At 36.1% G+C, this 22,540-nt stretch overlaps 1 protein-coding gene across 3 annotated transcripts in view; it reads right to left on the reverse strand.

Annotated features, from left to right (window-relative positions):
• Positions 1 to 297: 297 nt before the first annotated feature.
• Positions 298 to 22,540, reverse strand: part of KIAA0825 (KIAA0825 ortholog) — a 322,549-nt gene continuing 300,306 nt past the window's right edge. For 2 of the 3 annotated variants that reach the window (XM_016216140.2, XM_016216139.2), the window contains one exon: positions 298 to 2,166. In XM_016216140.2, coding sequence (XP_016071626.2) covers positions 2,049 to 2,166 — 118 coding nt within the window. In that variant the 3' untranslated portion in view covers positions 298 to 2,048. The remainder of the gene's footprint in view (positions 2,167 to 22,540) is intronic. The other variant, XR_015714258.1, reaches the window with a different exon arrangement.

Below are 22,540 nucleotides of genomic sequence, written 5' to 3' on the forward strand. Positions count from 1 at the left end.
AACATTAGATACGTTATATAAGTAGAATCATACACTATCTGTCTTCTTCATGACTGTCTTACTTCACTTATAATGTCTTCAAAGTTCATTCATGTAACATGTGACAGGATTTTGTTCCTTTTTAAGTCTTGATGCAGCTTTTTAATATTTTTATTATGAAATATTTCAAGTATAACGAAAACCATAAAAATTCTTAAATATTTTTTGTAGTAAACTACTAATTACAAATGACCTGAAGATCTCTTTGACTCAAAATTTAAGAACTGGAATAATAGGACATTTTGAGTAAGCTCATACTGGTAGACAAACAAGCTGATTTATTTTTCCCATTTCTTGTTTGGTAGTTCTATAACAGTGTTTGGCAGAGATGTTAAAAATGTAGAATATCTGAAATACACATTTCCATCTATATTTTATTAAAAATTCATATTGTTTCCACATAATAACTGCTAAACCAATAATAAAATAGATACCTCTTTATAATTACAAAAATGCAGTTAAACATAACAGTGAGTAAGATAATATTTTATAGGAATATAATATCTTTATAGTAAGCATATGGGGAGTTATGAAGTATTCATTCCTGTTGATAACATATACAAATGCAAAATAATTGTGAGAAAGGAAACCCTTTTGAAATATTACTTCTTATACTTTAAGAAACATATCAAGTATAGAGTTAAAATGATTGATAAATCAGTGACTTGCCACTTAACATTTCCAGTTATAAATTTTATTGTACTTATAGCTACAGTAATTTCACTGAGCAAGTACAGAAGAGAATTCAACTGCAAGCTCTTCTCTCTTCTATTTTCCTCTCCTTCCAACTCACCCCACTCTCCTCTTACTATACTTTGAAAAGGGAGTCATACAGAAATGCCTACATATGTTTTGTAAAAATTACAGAACATGGGAACATGGATAATCTGAGAACATCAGAAATAAATTCAATGACATTCAGTGTCATATGGTCTAAAATAGCTCATGATATAAAGTTTCTCCCAGATGTCCTGTAGATTGATCAATAGTCTAAATGTCTTCATTGTCTTCTTTCAGTGGCAGTCATTCAAACAAGTATGTTTATTAACTCTTGACTGGATGAGTGACTTTGTGGTAGGTATTTGGGAAGATGATTGTTATAAAAGAAGACTTCTGTTATACTGTAAGGCCTTTAAAGTTTTTAGAATCTAATATCAGGCACTGATAGGAAGGTTATAGTCTATATAACTTGGCACACAGGGTGCTAGAACACATTCCATTTCCTTTGTGTGTATAATGTAATGGAAATAAGAGAAATGACAGAAGTTATAGATAATGAGCTGTAGAGTAGAGATTGCTGGAGTCAGTTTTGAACGTAATTTTGTGAGAAAGATGGTTTCTGGTTGGGAAAATGGTAAGCATGTGGCTTGAGCCAAGGGAGTGACTGGCAGTTGCCTGAACATGGAGCCACTGGGTATAGGATCTGAAAGTACTATGTATGATTGGAACTAATGTTTAAAAAAACACTATATGCAGAGATATGAATAAAGCTACACTTCCGAAGAGTGCTTTTTGTGGCTCTGATTAAGATCAATTGGACGAGAAAGAGGCTATGGGAAAGGAAGCTGGTAAGACCTGGACTTGGGATACAGCTACAAAATTAGATTGAAATTTGCAGATGACTCAGGGGGCCATGTGACTCCATTCAACTTAACATCCAAATGTATTTAAAAATCTTTAGGGAAAAGATTTCCAAACATTTTGCCTGTTGTCATAGATATTTCAAGACTGAAAGAAGAAAAATAATTCAAAGGGAACACGAGATGGCAGCAGTTATTATCATCTAAAGAGAAAGACTGAGGAAAGAAAAACATTTGAAATTATTTTTAAAATAAAAAATATGCAGCACTTTATTTTTTATGTGCTACATTCCTTTTCAGTTCAGAGATTACTCAGTCATTGGTTTCATGCTTCACAGCCCATCTGAGGTTCATCCTGACTGTAGTAAAAATCCTATTCCATTATATGTGATTATTTCCTAAAATAAAGCTGTTGCCGTGTTCTGCAGATTACTCTTCTTCTGTGTTATCTGAGGCAGAAGAGTCCTGGAAGTTGCAAATTCGTTTTAAATGTTCCAGCATTGCTTTTTCTTCCTCTTCTAGTCTTTCGTCCTTCCTCATTTCCCACCTAAAAGAAAAATCACATCTCAGTGTTTGTGTAACTTCCAAACAACAGTCAACACTTAGTTACTCAAGACTTGAGAGTGTGTATTCTCTGGTTTCTTGCCTCGTCTGTTTCTCCTTGTTTATGCTTTTACTGACCTGCCTTCCGGGCAGTGCAATTCATGGGCACTGCTTTGCCCTGTGGGCCAGGAGAATGGGAGAGGAAACCATCAAACCAGCTCTACCCCGAGGTAAAGCTTCAAAGCATTGTTTTAAGTGAGGTTTCTGTATTTCTAGATTTTAAAAATGTATATGGCTTACCAGGATATACACGCATATAAGAAAAACCTAGAATTAGAAATTAATAAGCAAATATTTTTCATAGTATTTTTTCCTCACTGAGCAACCTATCAGTGGATTTAAATTGCAGAGAGGTTTACCAGGAAGACTTTAGCCGCAAGCGGACTATCAAGCTAAACTGAATATAGCTTAAATGCAGGTCAGTCCATTCCAAGAAATAAGATCAAATTTGAAGTAATCAAGTTAAATCACCCAACAAAAGCAGCAAATTGTTAGCGAGGTTGCACAGAGCATTTGCTAAAAGGAAAAGAAAAAAAAAAGAAATTAAAGACTTTTTATTTCTGTGCGATTGGGAGATGTAGACAAAATGTTAAGAATATGAAGCTAAGTATGTATATAATCTTGTAAAGTAAATATTACCACAATAACCCAAATCCGGCTAATCCTTCCTTCTGCTCCTTCCTCTCATATGTGCCGCCTCCCCAGGACTGGTCAGGGCATACTTAACCCAGCACCCCAGCAGGGAAACATCCGTACACATTTCCTTTCTCTTTTTCTCCTCCTTCCACCTAAGCCATCCACCATGATATGCTGTCACAAATGTATTTTAAAACCAATGTTGATACATCCTAAAGGCCCTCTGCTATAAGGTTTCCAAGAGCATGGGACTTCTTGTTGTAACTAATCTACTGGGGTGATGCTGGTTAATAACATTATATAATTTTCTGTTGCACGGTTCTATAACTCACCATGTGCATGCTGCTTGCACTGTGCGCTCACCACCCATAGTCTAGCCTCCCCTTCACCATACATTTGACCCCTTCACCCTCTTTATCGTCCCCCAAAGCCCTTCTTCATACAGTTTCCCGTGTCTGTGAGTTTGCTTGTTTGTTTGTTGCTTTCTGTTCTATATCCCACATATGAGTGAAATCCTATGGTTCTTGCCCTTTTCACCTGACTTATTCCACTTAGCATGATATTCTCAGGGTCTGTGTGGTCTCAAACGGCAGTTTTTCTATCCTTTCTTATGCTGAGTAGTATCCATTGCATATATGTACCGCATCTTCTTTATTCAACCATCCATGTTTGACTACCATGAATAGTGCTGCCAGGGTCATAGGGGTACATATATCTTTACAAATAAATGTTTTTAAATTTTTCCGGTAGATAACCAGAAGAGGGGTTGCTGGGTCAGATGGTAGCTGTATTCTTTGTTGGAGGAACCTCCAGACTGCTTTCTACAGTGGCTGTACAAGTCTCTATCCCCACCAGCAGGGAATGAGGGCTCCCTTTCCTCCACATCCTCTCCAACATATGTCATAGCTTGTCTCATTGATAACAGCCATTCTAAGAGGTATGAGGTGATATCTCATTATGGGTTTGATTTGCATTTCCCATAAAGATAGTGAAGTTGAAAATCTTTCATATATCTGATGGCCATTTGTATGTCTGCTGAGGCCCTCTGCCCATTTTTTAATAGGATAGTTTGGTTTTCTTCTTGAGTTACATGAGCTGTTTATGTATTCTGGATATCAATATGTCCCTTATGGGAGGTATCGTTTGCAAATATCTTCTCCCATTTGGTTGTTTGCCTTTTTGTTTTGTTGATGGTTTCTTTTGCTGTGCAGAAGCTTTTTAGTTTGATGTAGTCCCATTCATTTATTTTTGCCTTGACTTCTCTTGCCTTTGGGATCCAGTTCACAAAAGCTTTGAGAGCAAGTCCCATATGTTTAGTATCTTTGTTTTCATCTATGTATTTTTTTGTTTCGGGTCTTATACTTAAGTCTTTATTCTGAGTTAATTTTTGTATATGGCGTCAAAATAGCAGTCTAGTTTCAGTTTTTCGAATATGGCTTTTCAGTTTTCCCAACACCATTTATTGAAGAGGCTTTCCTTTTTCCATTGTATGTTTTTGGCTCCTTTGTCTAAAATGAGTTGCCCATATACATGTGGATTTATTTCTGGGCTCTCAGTTCTGTTCCATTGGTCTGTGTGTCTGTTTTTCTGCCAACTCCATACTGTTTTCATTACTGTAGTTTTATAGTATAATTTTAAGTTAGGGTGTGTGATACCTTTGTTCTTTTTTCTCAGGGGTCTTTTATGGTTCCATACAAATTTGAGGACCTTTTTGTTCTATTTCTCTGAAAAATGCCATTGGAATTTTGATGGGGATTGCATTAAACTTCTATATTGTTTTAGGTAATATGGCCATTTTAACTATGTTGATTCTTCCAATCCATAAACACAGAGTATCTTTCCATTTCCTATGTCTTCTTCAACTTCAACAATGTCTTGTAGTTTTCAGTGTATAGGTCCTTCATTTCCTGTAAGTTTATTCCTAGATATTTTTACTTTATGTTTCAATTGCAGATGAAATTGTTTTCTTCATTTTTTGTCTGATATTTTATTGTTAATATTTATGAATACAACAGATTTTTGTACATTGATTTTGTATCCTGCAACTTTACTGTGTTTGTTTATTGTTTCTAATATTTTTTTGGTGGAGTCTTTAGGGTTTTTTTATATATAGAATCATGAAGGGGAAAGGATTTCTAACAACAAACAAGCAGCTATTCAACGAATGTCTTCCAGAAGCCCCCTATTTTATATAGTTAGAACTTCTGGGTAACAAACAGCCTGCCATACATGAGGAAAGCATATCAAGTTGTTTTTTAATTGTTCTTGTTTGGTTTGAGTGGTGAAAAGAAAGCATGGACATTGCATTTTTATAGAAAACTTCTGTTCCCACACAGGCTTTCTGTTGAAGGGCTAGGTTCAATATCCTCTGGCCAACCCTGGGAGCTGGGATATATGAGAGAGAAGGAAAAAATGAAAGAGTGGAGAGAAAGTGGGGATTATCTGAGACACTAGACCTGGCTTTAATTTACGTTTCTTCTTCAACCTCTGCCTGAGCTTCTCCTCATCTCCTAGTACCAACCTTGGCTGAATCTAAAAACTACTATTTCTGGATGTCTTAGTTTCTCCGTGTGTTCCCATATGGTCAGAGTTAAGTTATTGGTCATACCGGTTTTAACAACTTGAAAGGTAGAGAATTTTCACTATTATACTGTTCAAAGCCATGCTACAAGGGGGAGTACTCCCAAAATCCATATTTTGGGATTTAAGATTTAACCCACAAGGTTACCTAATACAGCTTTCATGAAATTTTAAAGAATTGTCCCTACCTATTTTATACAGGTGAACTTGGGCATCATTAATTTGCATGTTAAACTGAACTCCTTTCAAGCAGCATACATAATGAAAAATACATAGCACTAACTTCATGTTAGGCATTGTTTTAAACACTTGACGTCACTCCTTAAATCCTTACTACAAAATGTTATTATCCCTTTTCTGCAGAGGAGTAAACTCAAGCACAGAATGTTAATGTCACTTGCCCAGGAAGGTTTGAACTGAAATAATGGAATCAGACTCTGGAGTCTGAGCTTGTAAATGAAACACTAACCATGGGTTTAAAATCATCATTAATTACTGTTAAAAACTAGTTCAAATATTTCATTTCCTAAAAGAAATCCAAACATGAAAAATCAGGTCTGCTTTTTTTCTCCCATGTAAAGGTACTAATATTGTACTGAGTAAATGAATTATTTTCTGAACGTCAACAAAATATGTAATATGCATATAAATATTTTGATCATTGTCTCTAAGTGTGAAAATTGAAAACACAAGCTCTCTGCTTCATTAAAAAATCTGTATAATGAATGTAAAATAAATGAATGCATAATAGAATCTACAATAAGAATATTTGAAGCTTCATGACAATTATAGGCACTTCATAGTATAATTGAGCTGTTAGTAATTAATAGTATTAGGCAAAGTTACTTACCTACAACAAAATTCTTGCATTTGCTTTGTGCTTATTAAGAAAAAATCATTCATAAAGAATTAAGAAATTATGACAAAGATAGAAGAAACTAAGTAGTAGAACTACATTTTCCGTAATATTTGACTTTCAGTGATTATAAGCATTAGGGATTTGAAATGTATGTTTATCACACACATTGTTATTTTCACATCTCTAAGTTCTTAAGAGAGTTTATCTCTAATTCCATTGCAGCTTTCAACTTTGTTAACACAGTTCAAAAACAATTATATCAAAAAACTATTGGAAGCGAAAATAATCTATCAATTTGTTAAACACAGTTGACTGGGCAATGTGTTTAAAATTCTATCCCTAGTTTCCTCTATATATTTGAAATCTATAGTGGAAGCATGTCCCTACAGAACCAGTATATTCTACTTCTGCCTAAATCAGGTTTATAAAGTCATTATATTTTTGTTTTTTTCTAACTTTGGTAACCTGCTCTCTGTCACTATTGCTAAATTCCTAACCTGCCTACTCTGGAAAAAGAACTACTCTCCTGACCCCCACTCCTACTAGTGGCAGTGAATATGTTGTGTCTTAGACACTGATGGGCAGCAAAATCCCATGAGACCCCACTCATCTGTACCATAATCTTAACTATCTTCTGAAATTTGTTCTATCTGTATGGCTCCTGCGTGGGTAGATGTGGGAGCTTGGACTGTCCTTGACTATTAGGTCCCTTTTCTTACCCTAACGCTACAGTGGACCCTAAAACCTTAGCTGAGATACTCTAACAGAACTAGCAGTCACAACTTTGCTCACCAGCACTACTCAGATTGGTGTGAATGTTCTCAGCCTTGGTGGGTCTTCTTGGATTTACATACACATTCAACCCTGGGCCGGAGGTGTCTGCCTGATCTTCTGTGTGTCTGTGAATATTAGGTAATATTATAGGGCTCTTACATGTACCAAACCATGGCTAAGAGTTTTCTATTTCTGCTCACCTCAATGAGCAGTGGTGGATTTGGGGATCTCTAAAATTAGACCTGGAGGGGTATAAAATAAAAACAGTCACCAATCAATGAATACCTGTTCTCACAATCAGTTTGATAGAATGTTTTATATTGGGGGACTTTGTGGATACTGTGTCAGAGCCAACAAGGAGAGCTGCGCTTAGGGAGTGGTTAAGCTTAAGGTATGTTCTTGGTAGTGTGGGTCCAGACTGTCACAGAAGCATGAAAGAGCAATCGACAGCAGACAGATGAGGTAGGCCAGAATCTGGAGAGCGAGAAGTTCTGAGGCATTTCCTATGCCTTCTACAAAGAGAAAAACATCTGAAGCCTCAGAATAAGAACATAGGCTCTGGCATCACTCTATCTTTGCACTGAATCACCTCTTAACCTCTTTGTGCCTTAGGGTTTTCATCTGTCAAATAGCATCCTAATTGTTTGACAGGAACATAGCCATGCTCACTTGTTTATGTATAGCCTGTGTCTGATCTCACTCTATAATGTCAGAGTTTAGTAGTTGTGGCTGAGACCCACTGAATCTAACTGTCCCACAAAGCCTAAAATATTTCCTGTTTGTACTTTTACAGAGAATGTTTGCCGAGTGCTCTCATAGAATGGCGGTTCTTAACTGGGTTGCCACTACCTCTCCATGGGGAAATACAGAGAGCATCTTTGGTTAACACTGTCTAGAGAGTGCTTCTGGGACCCGAGAACAGAGATGGTAAACATCTTTAATATGCAATAATGCCAAACAATAAAGAGTAGTCTTCCCAAAATGTTAATAGTGTCCCTGCTAAGAAATGTGTGCTCTAGGATCTCCAAAATAATATTGAGGCATCCCTATCTAGCTTGTGATTTTAATTGAAATGGTTTTCGTATCTCACTGCTTAGAATACTGCTTGCTAAAGAGCAGAGGGTAGAAGCCAGGTGCTGGATTTGGATCCCTTTTACACTCTGTGGCTATGAGCAAGCCAGATACTGCACCTCAGCTGCCTTATCAATAAAGTGTTCATAATAACAGTGCCCGCTTCGTCTTTGCCATCAGGATGAAATGACTGTGTACACATAAAACATAAAATAGTGCAGGATCACAACAAACACTCAATGACTAATAACATTGTCATGATTATCTGGCATATTAGTTAAAGTTGCAAATAGCAGAAATCCTGATTGTGGTGGATTAAACCAACTGGGAGTTATTTTTCTCATATAACAAGAATTCTAGAGGTGCCAGCATGGATTAAATAGCAGGGCTGATGTCTCTATGAATCTCCTGTCCTTTACCTCATGGATCCAAGATGGTTATTGCAACTTCAGCATCATGTCCTTGTTCTGAGGCAGGAAAATGGGGACACCTGTCCCATTTATCAGGGAAATAAAACCTTTCCCAGATTCCTCCTAGCAGAACTTGGAGTCAAACTGTCTATGTTTGAATCCTGACTACCTTAACAAACTCTGTATTATTGGGCAAATTTCTTAACTCTCTGTCCCTCAGTTTTCTCATATGCACAATAGGGGATGCTAATGGTATATATCTAATGCATTATTGTTAAGAGTAGGTAAGCTGTGAATTCATGAAATGTTGCTAATTATTTTATGAGACTCTACTTGTATTAATTGGCTTCCCCAGAGCTCCTGCCTTGATTTTCCTTCTCCTGCTCTGTGCTCTTCACATTGTTTTGTCTGATAAATTTCCTTTCTTATTCATATGTAGGTAAAATGAACTTACTAATTGTGTAGTTTCACTCAGGGCTCAGTTACACATGTCTACGCTCGTGTTGTCGTTCCCTCTTTCCTTTCTTTCATTTCACTCTGTTCAGCCCGGCGTGGCCAAGGCTATGTTTGTTTTCCTATAATCCCTTCACTGTATTTTCAAATACATTGTGTAATGATGGCATTCAATCATATTATTGGCATTTCTCCCGAAACACCAATAAAACCCTTGGATACAAAAAAGTAACTTGAAATAAGCGTCCTGATTTAATGTTATTATTAAACATTTATGTATTGCTTTATACTTACAAAGTGCTTTGCAATTATTTATTAGTTAATTGTACTGTTAAACAACATTAACCATCTGGCCAAATTAATGATTTCAAATTGTCCTACCAGGTGGTAGCTGGGGAGTGAAAAGTGAAGTCATATTGGATTTTATTTCCTTCAAACAAACCTTCTTGTCCTCTCCTCCTCCGCACAACAGTGCAGACTGGCTTCAAGGGAAGCTCAAATCAGACTGGAAAAGGATGTCTCTGTTCTTTGCTCCATGTTGTCCTATAAATATGGGTTTCCTCGGGATTCAGTCACAGACCATCTTCCCTCCTCCCTTGATAAGCCTCACGTTTACTCCCATATAGTCAGATGTTGTCTCTCCATCTGTAATTCATCTCTCTCCCAAACTGTAATTCAGTATCTTTAAACTTCATTTTTGTCCCAGGTTTTGATTGTCATTTTCACTTTCATTCCAATTATATTCATCCTCCATATACATTCCCCTATACTCAGTAACACAGGGTCTTCCTCGTGATACAATCTGAGATAGCTTTAGGGAATAATGCATGTTCTTAACTCAATGGGAAGGTAGAAACATTAATGACAGAAAGCATCCTGATTTTTCTGAGTAGTAAAGGCATTATTAAATTTTGAGGTAAAATTGGAAACTATAGAATTTGATGTTCTTCTATAAAGACATTTATGTAGGGAAGTGATGCTGAATTGCACTTGGTCCCAAAGGACAAACTCTAGGAAGGAGACATATAAGGCTATCCTACATTTGAGAATAACTTCCTGGGTACGGTGATTGATGAATACTTATGGGAACTTTATTATAAACCACAAAATCAGCTTTGAATATAATCACCTTGAATATAAATGGCACTATTGTTTAGTAGCTATACCTTTTTTATCCGCATAAACCACAGGATTAGAGAGTTAGTGTCTTCCTTTGGAAACAGGTCTTTACAAGTCTATATTTACTTACCTACCCTCTTTCTAATATGTTCTCCAGATGATGCCAATACACAACCACTTTTGCCTAATGCTTTAAAAGCTACGTTTTAAGAGATGTATATAGTCCAGTCCATCTCCTTTACCGTACATTTAGTAGAGATGGAGAAATCATCACTATTCTTTCCATGTAACCTGGATAATTGATTTATTGAATAGCTTTATCTTCCCTAAAATAGAATACTTGAAAATTCCCTTATACACTGCAATTTTTGTTGTTGCTGTTGACAGTATTACAGATGTCTCCATTTTTCCCCTCCTTTGCCCCTCTCCACCCAACCCCTACCCCACCCCAGGCCTTCCCCACACTATTGTCTGTGTCTATGGATTATGCATATGTGCATATATGTTATTTTGTTAATCTCTTCCGGTCCCCTCCACCCCCCTCCCTTTTGAGATCTGTCATTCTCTTCCATGCATCCATGTCTCTGGATCTATTTTGTTCATCAGTTTATCTTGCTCATTGGATTCCACATATAAGTGAGATCATGTGATGTTTGTCTTTCTCTGACTGGCTTATTTCACTTAGCATAATACTCTCCAGGTCCATCCATACTGTCCCAAAGGGTAAGAGATCCTTTTTTACATTGTAACTTTTAACACTTTAAAAGTTTTGCTTTTCTCTGAACTTCATATTGAATCTCTACAGTAGTTAAATAATAGGGGTCCTACATGAGCATTAAAAGGTTTTATACCGTTTTCAGTAGGGACATTTGAGAATGAATGGATAGCAAATATCTCACTTTGATAAGAGAGCAAAGAGAACTTTATAAACTTATTTATAACTTAATTTAGTTATTCCCCCAAGCTAACTAAGGTATGCTGGTTTGAGAGAATTCAGTAGAAAAGAGGAAAGCATCAAAAGAATTTATCCACAAAAAAAGGCCAAGAACAGTTAAGAATATCATTGGTTTGTACTGCTTATTTTCATATTTACAGACAGAGTTTTTAAAAATTTTATTATAGAGTTTTCCATGAAATGTAAATGACCTTCAATTTTTATAGAAGGACCTTCAGTTTTTGCCTTGGGAAGTTATACAACATAGGCTTTTCTTAAAATAATCAGAGTGAGTTATTCCAAGTCCCCACAAATTATTTTCACCTAATTTAACACTTTCATATCCAGAAAATAAGGTTTATTTTACAAAAATATATCACTGTTAATATAGTATATAACTTAGAACCTCTGGAACCCAATATTATATATATATATATCTAACATATAATACATAGAAATAAATAGAATAGATATAAATATATATAGAAACATATATTTAAAATATATAGAAAGAATGCAGCATGTCTATTAAAATCCATACTATAGACTCCTAAATATCAATACTGTACTCACCACAATAAATAAGCAGTTTGGTTCCTTGATTCAACCAAGAATTTGTTATATAGTTATGACAACTAGCTATATATGCAGTTTATCCAGCTGTTTCTGCAGAAATTTAAATGAAAATTCTTTTGTAAGGTAGTAGATTTCTTTTGCTACTACTAATGCAGTAAAAGGATTGTTTCCAAGCTCAGGAACAAGCAGTAAAACCCTTAATTTGAATTTATAGCCTTCAGAGACAATCTGCAATACAGCTTAACTGTCCTAACCAATTTATTTTAATTAATATGATTTGTTCTATAGATTTAAGTAGGAGAGTTATATACTGACAAATGGGACAACCAAGAATGCTAACAGTAACATTTTAAATAGTTATGGCTTAGGGAAAACATAAACGGAAGCGTAGCCATCAGTAGTAATGGAAGCTGAACTTTTCCTTTACCAGTAAATCATCCATATCTCCATGGAGAATTCATTTCCACCAGAGGGTTTTTAAACTTATAAGAGTTTAGCTAGAAGGCCAAGGTCATGCTATTCGGCCGGCATTTGGTGGTGATGTAGAAGAAATTGCTCTTTGCTAAGAGGAGTATCAGGACTACTATGTATTGCCAGAACCACATTGCTGATTTTTCTCAGAGAAATGTGTAATATAATGAATCAAAAGAAAAAAAAAATTTTTTTTTTCTAGTTAAATTTGTTAGACCTGGAAATGTTCATGGGCTGTGCTCTGTAGACACTTAATGTCTATTCCATTTATTAAACTATTATGTTAAAAGATATTTAAGCTGGGTCGAGCAATTTTATTCTTGCTCTGAAAATGAAAAAAGTCCTCTTTTCATCAAGAAGGAAAGGATTAGAACTCTAAAATTTCCAAAAATTGAGTGTATTTTTACTGGCCAGTGTAAAGCTGATGCCAACACAGACATCAGTCTTGTTTTGGCAACAGAGATTGGCACTAGGCACACCATTGCCCTGACCACTTCTGGGGATAACAATCTGAATGAAAGCTCCACTTTGAAACACGTGGTCCAAAGGCTAAGGAGCCTGTGTGCCACCTTTGTTACTAAGCAACATTGTGTTTAGAAAAGGATTTGAAATACAGACTTGGCTCATATTTTGTTTAAAATTGTCTAAGAATTTAGAAAGATTAAAACTGTTCTAGAGTTAAGAGCTAATGGTTAATGGGGCCATTACTCTTCATTAAGTCACTGCCCATATGTTCCTATTCATATAGATTCCAAAGTTCTTTCCTTCCATTCATTAGTAATCAAAGTATTTACTGAATGCCTACTATGTGCTGGTACTGTGAGACTTACTTAGTGATCTCCTTGTGCCAGGCATTCACTATTCTAAGTACTTTGCATATATTAGGTCAGTTAGCCCTCATAGCAACTGGATGAGATGGGTTAACTGTCATTATTGCTACAGACCAGGAGGTGCCCCAGGTCACAGAGCTGATTAGTGGTGGGGCCAGGAGTCTAACCCCAGCAGCTAGCTCCAGAGTTATACGCTCTTACACACTATAGGGCGTCTACCACAACCTGTGCCTCTCTGTGTCTCTCTCTTTCTCGATGTCTTCTGTAACAATAAGTGACATGTGAGTTGCTCTCACGGAGCTCACAGTTTAATAACATGCTTTATCCATTCTGCATATGTCAGAAAATTAATTGATGGAAAAATAAAACAATAGTCTCTTTGCACGCCATGTGCCAGGCCATAATTGTATCTGATTGGAGTATGTTTCAGACCCACTTCAGTTGAAATGCCATCCCTTTGACAGTGGTGGCAGATTAGAGCCTTTCAAAATAACTGGCATTGCCTCAGGTCCTGGGGGATGAAAGGCTCACCTCCTCACTTCCTTTCTTCACCCTGGGGACTAGTAAGAAGTGCTGCCTTCTCTAGCTGCCCACTGGCATCAAGGGGGTTGAGAAGTATGGTAAGTAAGATCTTTACCCTCATAGAACTTACATTCAAATGGACAGCAAAGTTACTTCAAGAAAGAATTTCATCTTATGACCCTTCAGTAAGCTCTGGTGCCCTCATCGACAGCTACACAGAATGTGGAGTACATTACGTGTGCAGAGTTGGTCACTCCTTCCAAGATCCTTGGCTTGACCTCTTCTCACTGTCTCAGCTTAGGATATTTAGCACAAAATCACCACTGCAATGTGGGGATCCCATAGATGAATTTTAAGTTTTAATAACTTATCATTTTAACTTTTGAGAGTAGCTCTCTATATATTAAAAACACACACATTTCAACCAAAGTGAGTCCAAGTTTGGCAAAATGCATAAAAGTAACACCAAGTCTGAGATAAATTGAAACTCTAAGCACATTTTGCTTGCATTCCTTCCTTGTTTCTAATTTAATAAATGTTTCCCAGAATGGAGTTTGCAAATCAAAGTATATATATATATAAAATGCTTACTTATTCCCTTTTGGGTTCTGTGTCAATTGTGTACATTTCATAAATATAAACATAAGATGTATTTGCTAAGGAATTACATTTGTTGATTTGGCAGCCTCATGGCTTAAAGTATAAAAAATTCATACCTTGTCAATTATGAATTGCATTTCCCCATTTGTATAGAATATGGAGCTTGTTTGAGTACTAGCTAAAAATGTATGTGCTACTATTTCAGATGCGAGTATTGCAAAAAAACAAAACAAAACCCCTCAACCTCTCCCTGCCTTAAGAGGTCAAACAACATCTAAAAACTATAAGCCTTTAAAATAAAAAAAAAACACAACTCTGTCTTTTGCTCATTTATTCAGCTTTTTTCTTACTTTATCCAATAACCAGCCCTATCAGTCCATTTCCCTTGATGTATCTTTTAGTCTGATGAGTGTCATAACAGGAACACAGCATGAATACCCTTTAATACTGATGGCTCCCCCCCCACCCAATTTAAACATCTTCCTTGCTAAGCAGAATTTATACACTGGCTAACTCCCACAGCTATCACCCTGGATGCTCTCTCCCTATTTCATTATCACTTGGTGGATGAACACATCATTTGAATGGTATTTATCTTGATAGATAGTGGGGGGAGAAGCCTTGCCTCACAAAGCAAAGCCATGTTTCTAGCCCTAGTCTAGGAGGCATCTTCCAGCAGCAGCACTCTCACTGCAGAGTCTCATGCACTAAGTGGGGCCCAGCTCAGATCATTGATATTTCCTCTGAGAAAATCCTCTATATACTGTCAATTTAATTAGAAACTGGCCCTTTGCTCTGTCTTTCCAATTATCTCACCCATTATCTCTCATATCCTAAAATCATACAATTTTCCAGCAAATAGGTTATGTCTCCAAACATCCTTGTCTCATTGCTTTCAGATAACTGTCTGCGACCCTTTTCCCCCCTCAACTGTTTATAGTCATTTTAACATCTGTCATCACAGCTCAAGGTGTGATTCTGTCTAATAATGTTTTATTTTTGCAGCTGGTACACCATAGCTATGTCCATATACAGAAGATTCTGACTGACATTTCCAGAGTTTCTTGGAGCCAGAGTAAGTCAAAGACTCCGTTACCTCTTCCTGGGACTGCAGGCGAATCGTGCGGCACAGCTGCCTGATGTCTTGAGGGAAGGCCCCGCTAACTTTGGAGAGCCCCCTTGCTGGCCTTCACAGCCCTGAGCACTGCCTGTTATTCCTCTCTTCTGAGTCGGCCTCCATAATATAAAGTTTAAGTTCAAATGTACCAGTTGACTGACATTAAATTTAACTTCCAAAAGGAGTCCGTTTATCAACCAAGTTAAATAACTTCCTTTTATATTTAACTATACAAATTAAAGTTTGAATGTTTATATATATATATATATATATATATATATATATATTTTAGGGAAATAGCTAGAAAGCTTTAAAAAACATAAACAGCCTGGCAGGGCATGGCTCAGAGGTTGAGTGTTGACCTAGGATCCGGGTGATTGGGGTTCGATTCCTGGTCAGGGCACATGCCCAGGTTGTGGGCTGCAGTGGATCAATGACTCTCTCATCATTGATGTTTCTATCTCTCTCTTTCCCTCTCCTTTCCTCTCTCTGAAATCAATAAAGATATATATTTTAAAAAATAAAAATAAAAATAGAAAACATAAACAGTTGACATTGAGATATTTAGTATACAAAATTATCCCGGTTATTTCTATCTTGTTCAGCTATCCTATTTACCATAACATATGAATTTGGCCAAAATGTAGCAAATCTAATTCAGCTACAGGCAGTTAACTTTCACAGGTAGTCTCATTGATGTCCATTTTTCCTGATGAGTTCCTGCTACTGTATTAAAATTCTAATTTCTATATCAAATTTATTAAATTTGCTTTACTGTTAAAATCCATCATTGGCTCATCAATGTGCAATAAAGCCAATAATGTCTATTGATGTTTAATATGTCTAACTTTGTTGTAAATTCAGTTACCAAAAAAATAAGGTCTTTGCCAGCCCTTTCATTTATAGGCTGTAGCGTATACTCAAGAGGAACTTGCCCAACAATTCAGAATTATCATTAAAAACTATAAAAAGCCTGTCATAGGCCAGTTAATTCTTCTTTAACATTAGCAAGAAGATAAACTCTGCCCAAAGAATACTTTGGGAATATAGTACATTAATGACTCAATGGAATAAACACTTGACCACCAAAAAGCACTGAGTTTGAAAAATTGCTTTTTCTAACTCTAACCTTCATATACAACATAAATGGATTCATTACTAGAGACATTCTGTATCTCTAATTTCATTTTCAAAGAACTTCCACTCACCTCCATAGAATCCAGATTAGTTTTCTCAGTAAATAACTATGACATTACCATTATTAGTGTTCACAGGAAGTCCCTATTTAAAAGCACAGCAGGGAAATTACTACACAGTAACTCCACCCCAGCAAACACATAGAAACACAAATACACACCCATAGATAATAAAACATTGGACAGTGATAAGAATAATAAAGAAAATGCTTTATCTCCAGCTGTGGTTCAGCTATTCAGCCAATTTTAATCAATGTTATGATATCATCTCATTATTTTTAAAATGTAAGAAAATATTAGCAACCAAATAATAAAAGGAAAAATGTCAAACTATGAAATGAAACTATCAAGCAATGAAATATTCTGTGTCCTTAACCTTAAATTATGTATTACATAGAAAGCAGAAAAGATTTCAGATAAAAGGCTCAGATTGCAGACTGAGAAATATATTTCACGTTAACCTGCTCTTAGATTCTGTGGGTCTCTTTTCTGGGTTTTTCTATTTTTAATAACTAGAATTCCATTCCCATTCATTTTCTACTAACCTGGGATTGCTTGTGGGATCTGAAAATTGAATTGATGAAGTATAACCAGCCTCTTTATAGAGAAGAGTCCTTTTTAAAATCCCCCAGATTCCCCTCATCTTTAATATTCTTGTGTTGTGTTGTGGAATCCATTAATATGAGAGAGGGAAAATGAAGAAAGATAGTAATGCAGAACTCTGGGTACCTACACTTCAAACCATGAGCCATGATGGGGTTTAATGGGTAGTTATTATTATGTGCTAGATAATGATAATTAACTTGTCTAGACTCCTTTCAAAAACTACTAAGCTACTTAATAAGTCTTGGAAGCTATACAAACTTCATAGAAAAGATTGAACAAAATATTGGTATATCAAAATAAATATTTTTGGAATGTCTACTCTAGGTCAAGCAATATATTAAGCATGGGGGATAAGACATTGAATATGACAATTATTGCCTTTCTCTTATGGATCTCCTATCTGTGGCAAAGACAAATTTTGAGGAAGTAAATTGAATGAATTAATGAATGGCAGTATTGCAAAAGTCAATATTCAGGTCCTTCATACTTCAATAATTAGAATTTCCTATATATGGATCCTGCATATTTTGGTTAAGGTTATTCAGAGAATTTTTCTACAATCTCTTCTCTTTCTTACTGGATTATTGATATTTTTCTTGTGTTTCATAGCCTTTCTGATTTCTGTTTGAGGATTTTACGTGGCATTTTTGAGTTTTCTAAGCAATACTCTGCAATTACTAACCATTTTACTCTCCAGTAGTTAGTCCATTATTTCTGACTTGTGTCTTACTGCACTACCCAGAAATTCTAAAATAATGTTGAATAAGACAATCAGGAATTCCATCCCCCCTTGATTTTAATAAGGGTTCTGGTTTTATTATTAATATTACATGATGTGATCTGTCTTTTTAGATATATTTTTTATGAGCAGGGATATTCTTTCTTCATTTATTTTCCTTAAGATTTTGTTTATTAGGAATGGGTGGGTTTTTTCAAGTTCTTAATTACTATTTCTCTCAGTTGGCTAGAGTATGACTGTAAGTAATTTTTTTCAAGAAGAGCATTTGAATAACTGGGAATCCTGCTGCTATCACACATAAACATCTTGGAGGACATACCATTATTAGGTTACAAATTTTCATCCTTAACATGCAATAGACAGGTAGGAATGCAAAATTGTACAGCCACTTTGGGAAGTGTTTTAGCAGTTTATTAAAAAGTTAAATATACATCTACCATATAACCCAGCCATCCCACTCGTAGGTGTCTACCTCAGAGAAATGGAAATTTACATTCACACAAAACCCTGTAAATAGATACTTATGGCAGCTTTGCTCACAGTAGCCCCAAACTGTAAATAACCCAGATGTCCTTAAACCATTTCATACTATGGAATAACACTCACCCATAAGAAGGAACAAACTGTTGGTTCACACAACAACTTGGGTGAATTTTAAATGCATTTTCTTAGGTAAAAGAAGACAGGATCAAGTTGATGTATGTTGTGTGATTCCATTTTATGTGACACTCTTCAAAAAAGATCAGTGGCTGCTAGTAGTTGGAGTGGGAGGAGAGATTATTGATAAAGGGGTAACTTGTTTAGGGGGGGATGATGAAATTGTTCTGTAGGGAACTATATTGGTGGACACACAGCTCTACACATAGAACTGTATACCACAGAGAGTGAATTTTATTGTATGAAAACAACAAAATCAACTAGGATGTGTGTGTGTGGGGGGGTGGATTTGGAAAGCAGAATGTGACGGGAATGTAACTATATTACAAATGAATCACATAGTGAGACTGAAGGGGATGGGGGAGAAAGGAGCTGAGCTAAGGAACTCTGGAAAGCTATGTTTTCACTGAATACTTTAAGGCTAAAGACAAAAAAAACAGCTGTTCATTATCATTGTTCTCTATGTGGTAATTTGTTCCTCACAGAGAAATGGATTAGGAAATCAAACTATTTTTTCCAGATTTTTAATTTTTTTTTTTAGATTTTAAAGGTACTTTAGATGTTTTTAAAGATATTTTACTTATATTTATGTATTGGGTTGACTGAAAAAGTAAATTTGGAAAATGGGAGTCAGGTTTCTCACTGTCAGAGAAAGAAGTTACAAATAAAGGGGAAAGTCTAGAATGAGCTCTGTTGTATTGGGTTAAAATTGGAGATATTAGTATAAAAGTACCTCAGTAGCAATAAGCCCAGCCAGCACCTAAATCTTGGTTTCTAAATTCCATTCTCAAATAAAAGAGACAGGACTCTACAGAAATAGCTGATTCTAGGGCTGGGGCAGGGAAAACACAGTGTGAGCCTAAAGCATCAGAAAATAAGAATGTTAAAAAAAAAGCACGGGAGCTTATCGAAAGGGCCTAAGAGCCAGCCTCGCAGAGCTGCCAGGTACCAAAGTGGGAATAGCGTGAGCGACAAAATATACAACAATAGCATTGCATTATAACAAAATAAAATAAACATCTATGAATTCATACTAATATAAATAAATAACTGAATAAGTGGGGGAGAAGTGACAACTTTCCCTTAAATAACTATTCCAGTTTAATAAATATGAAAGAATGAGGGTAACAAATCATTAAAACACCGCAGTAATAATTTCCACAGAAGGGATGCTAAAATTAGTGGGTGCAAGTTATTTCAAAAATAGGATATTTGCACAAGATCAAAGCACTCCTCCAAAATACTTAGTAATTATAAAGGAAAAATAGTAACAACAGTAGAGAATCCTAACAAACACCAGCCTAACCAGGTGACCCAAGCAGCAGCAGTAGTAAGACATACTCACATTATCTAGTCCCTGATATGCTGCTCTGAGGAGGGCACATTACTGCTATGGTTTCCTTCCCAGTCATGCATGACCTTTATCTAGTCATGAGAAATCGTCACACAAACCAACTATGAGGCACAGTCTACAAGATAACTGACCAGTACCCTTCAAAAGTGTCACGGTCATGAAAGACAAAGACTCAGGAACTACCACAGATTGGAGGAGACTAAGGAGACATGACAATGCAATGGGGGATTCTGAAATAACAAAAAGATGTTAGTGGAAAAACTGGTGAAATCTGAAAAAGTTCTGTACTTTAGTTAGTAGCAGTGTCCCAAGGTTAATTTCTTCATTTTGATCAAAGTTCTTTGGTTATGTAAGATGGTAAATGTAAGGGGAATCTGGGTGAAGGGTATATGGGAAATCTGTGTACTATTTTTGCTGCTTCCATAAGTCAAAATGAAAAACATGAAGCCAAAAATATATTGCAGATGTGTCATCTAATGGCACTTAATGCTTCAGAGAGGTTTAAGGGCAGCTTAATTTTTTCCCTTTTTAGGTAACCTGCTTTATTTTTTTCCTTCCTGAATGCTTTAAATCTATTTCCTTTTTTCTTGGAATTAACTAGGCCTTATATGTGGTCAATCTGATTTTCTGTAAGGTTATTTTAAACCTTTCCTCACCCCCAAGTCTTGTCCACTTTCATTTTCATTTGGCCTCTTGTTGCATCTCATTGTTTCTCTTTTTGTCCCGACAAGTTGTAACCTAAGGCTTCTTCAGTTTGTTCACAGAGGCTATGCCTTATAGTAGGAACTGAGAATCCCACAGTGTTCTAACATTTTTGTCTGATCCTCATATTCAGCATGTTTCTGTGGGGTTTGGTTTATTTCCAGAGTGATTTTCACTGTCCCTTAAGCCAGAGCATATTTTCACAAGAACCATTGGGGTCCACTGGATCATTCATCATCTTGATAGGAGAGCTTTATCTGGACCACTTCCATCATCCTGTGATTCATGGAAAACCACTGACAACAGGTTTACTGATTGATTTTGGAATTGTGAGTTTTTATCAATATTAGTGGTTTTATAGTTATTGTATTGGGTGGTTAGAAGAGTTTTTATTAGGGGGCTGTTAGAGCACATTTTAAATCAGAAGCTACCTACTCAAAATGCCTACATTTTTGGAGTACCAATTTTAGTAGTATCTCCCAAGAGATTTCTGTTGAGAAAGAATATTTACACTGTATCTAGAGCTCCTATACTCCAGAATGAGGAAAAAAGAATGTGAAATAATAGTTTATTTCACAGGAAAATTAAAGCAAGAGATTTGGTATTTCTTTACAATAAAAATTATGAAGTTAGATAGTGGCTTGGAAACCAGTGAGGCTGACTGCAAAATGAATATTTAAAAGCCCTTCTGATTTAATGTGCTCTTGTTTCCATTCCCTTTATTCTTTACAAAAGCAAAGAGTCCTCTGTAAATATTGTTTTAAGGATTATCAGGCTTCATTTTTCAAATTCATCCAAAGGCTATAATTTAAACCATAACATTGGCTTTATAAATGTAAACAATTACTGAACTCCTTTCGTTTAGCTAATAAGAATGCCAATGAAATTAGAGTCAATTAAATAATTGCTTTATTAATCTAATGTATTACTGCTGGAAGACATGCTGTGGTACCTCCAGCCAGGAGGATAGCTGGGAGAGAACAAAATGACATCAATGTAAAGAGAATGGAAACCAGCATATTATAAAAACTTGGTCCAACAAAGAGTAAAAATATTTATTGAAATTTTGATGCATCAGTTTCATACTTTATAGTTTAACCACAGCTAAAGATGGAAAAATCCTAAGAGATTTTAAAGATTTTCATTTGATTTAGATGATACTCAGTGTGGGACAAATTATGTCTCCAGGTTGGGTTTAACTTGACTTCTATCATCCCTTTGCCTTCTGGACACCAGCTGTAGGGAGCTGCTTTGTCTCTGCAGCCTGAAGTCCGGTTGCATCTTTCCAATGGCTCTTCATTAGTGACTCACCACTGCTGACAGAATGTCAGACTCCTGACTTACTATATAAATCCCTTTATGATTTGATACCGGCTCCCGTGTGCTGCCTCGTCTTCCACCATGCTTCTTCCATCCTACCCTTCAGTAAGACCTTCAAGCCTCCCTGGAGACTCTGCTGGCTCACGTTCATCCTTTGTACATGCCAGAGAACAGCTAATTATTCCCTGAGAATCATTGATCTTTCAGTATATAAGTTAAAATATCCCTTCTTTGGCCAAGTTTTCTCTGTCCACCTCTGTCTTTAGTCTCCTCAGCTTCCACCAGGGAAGTTATCCTATTTTTTCCTTTATGATAATACAGGGGTGTGTGATTTTACTTCTATAATTTCAGAATCTAGTGAAGTACTTGATAATACTGCTCAGCCAGTATTTGGGGAATGCATGATTAATAGGCAGGTAGCACAGTGGTATCTCTAGGAAGGTGTAGAACAGGTTCTCAGTAGTTACAGCCTTCTTCGTAGCTCACTTCCCTCCTGCTCTGTCCCAGGTGTTTCTGTGGACCTGAGCGCAGAACAAGGAAGATAATTTTTTGTTTTTATTGTTTTGGACCAGGCTCAGACTACACCAAAAGTATCCATAACCGCTTTTTGGAAAGCAGTTATGGATATTAAGGATGGAAGGAAGGAAGCCAGGAGCAAAGTAGGATTACCATGGATTGAATTTTATGCTATACCTTCCATACATACTATCTCATTTAATCCTAGAACTATAGCTGGTCCTCGAATAATATCATTTTATTTTGACATTGATGGGATGCCATAGGAACTTAACT

Source organism: Miniopterus natalensis, chromosome 3 (genome assembly GCF_054644295.1).
Source record: "Miniopterus natalensis isolate mMinNat1 chromosome 3, mMinNat1.hap1, whole genome shotgun sequence".
Lineage (NCBI taxonomy): Eukaryota > Metazoa > Chordata > Mammalia > Chiroptera > Miniopteridae > Miniopterus > Miniopterus natalensis.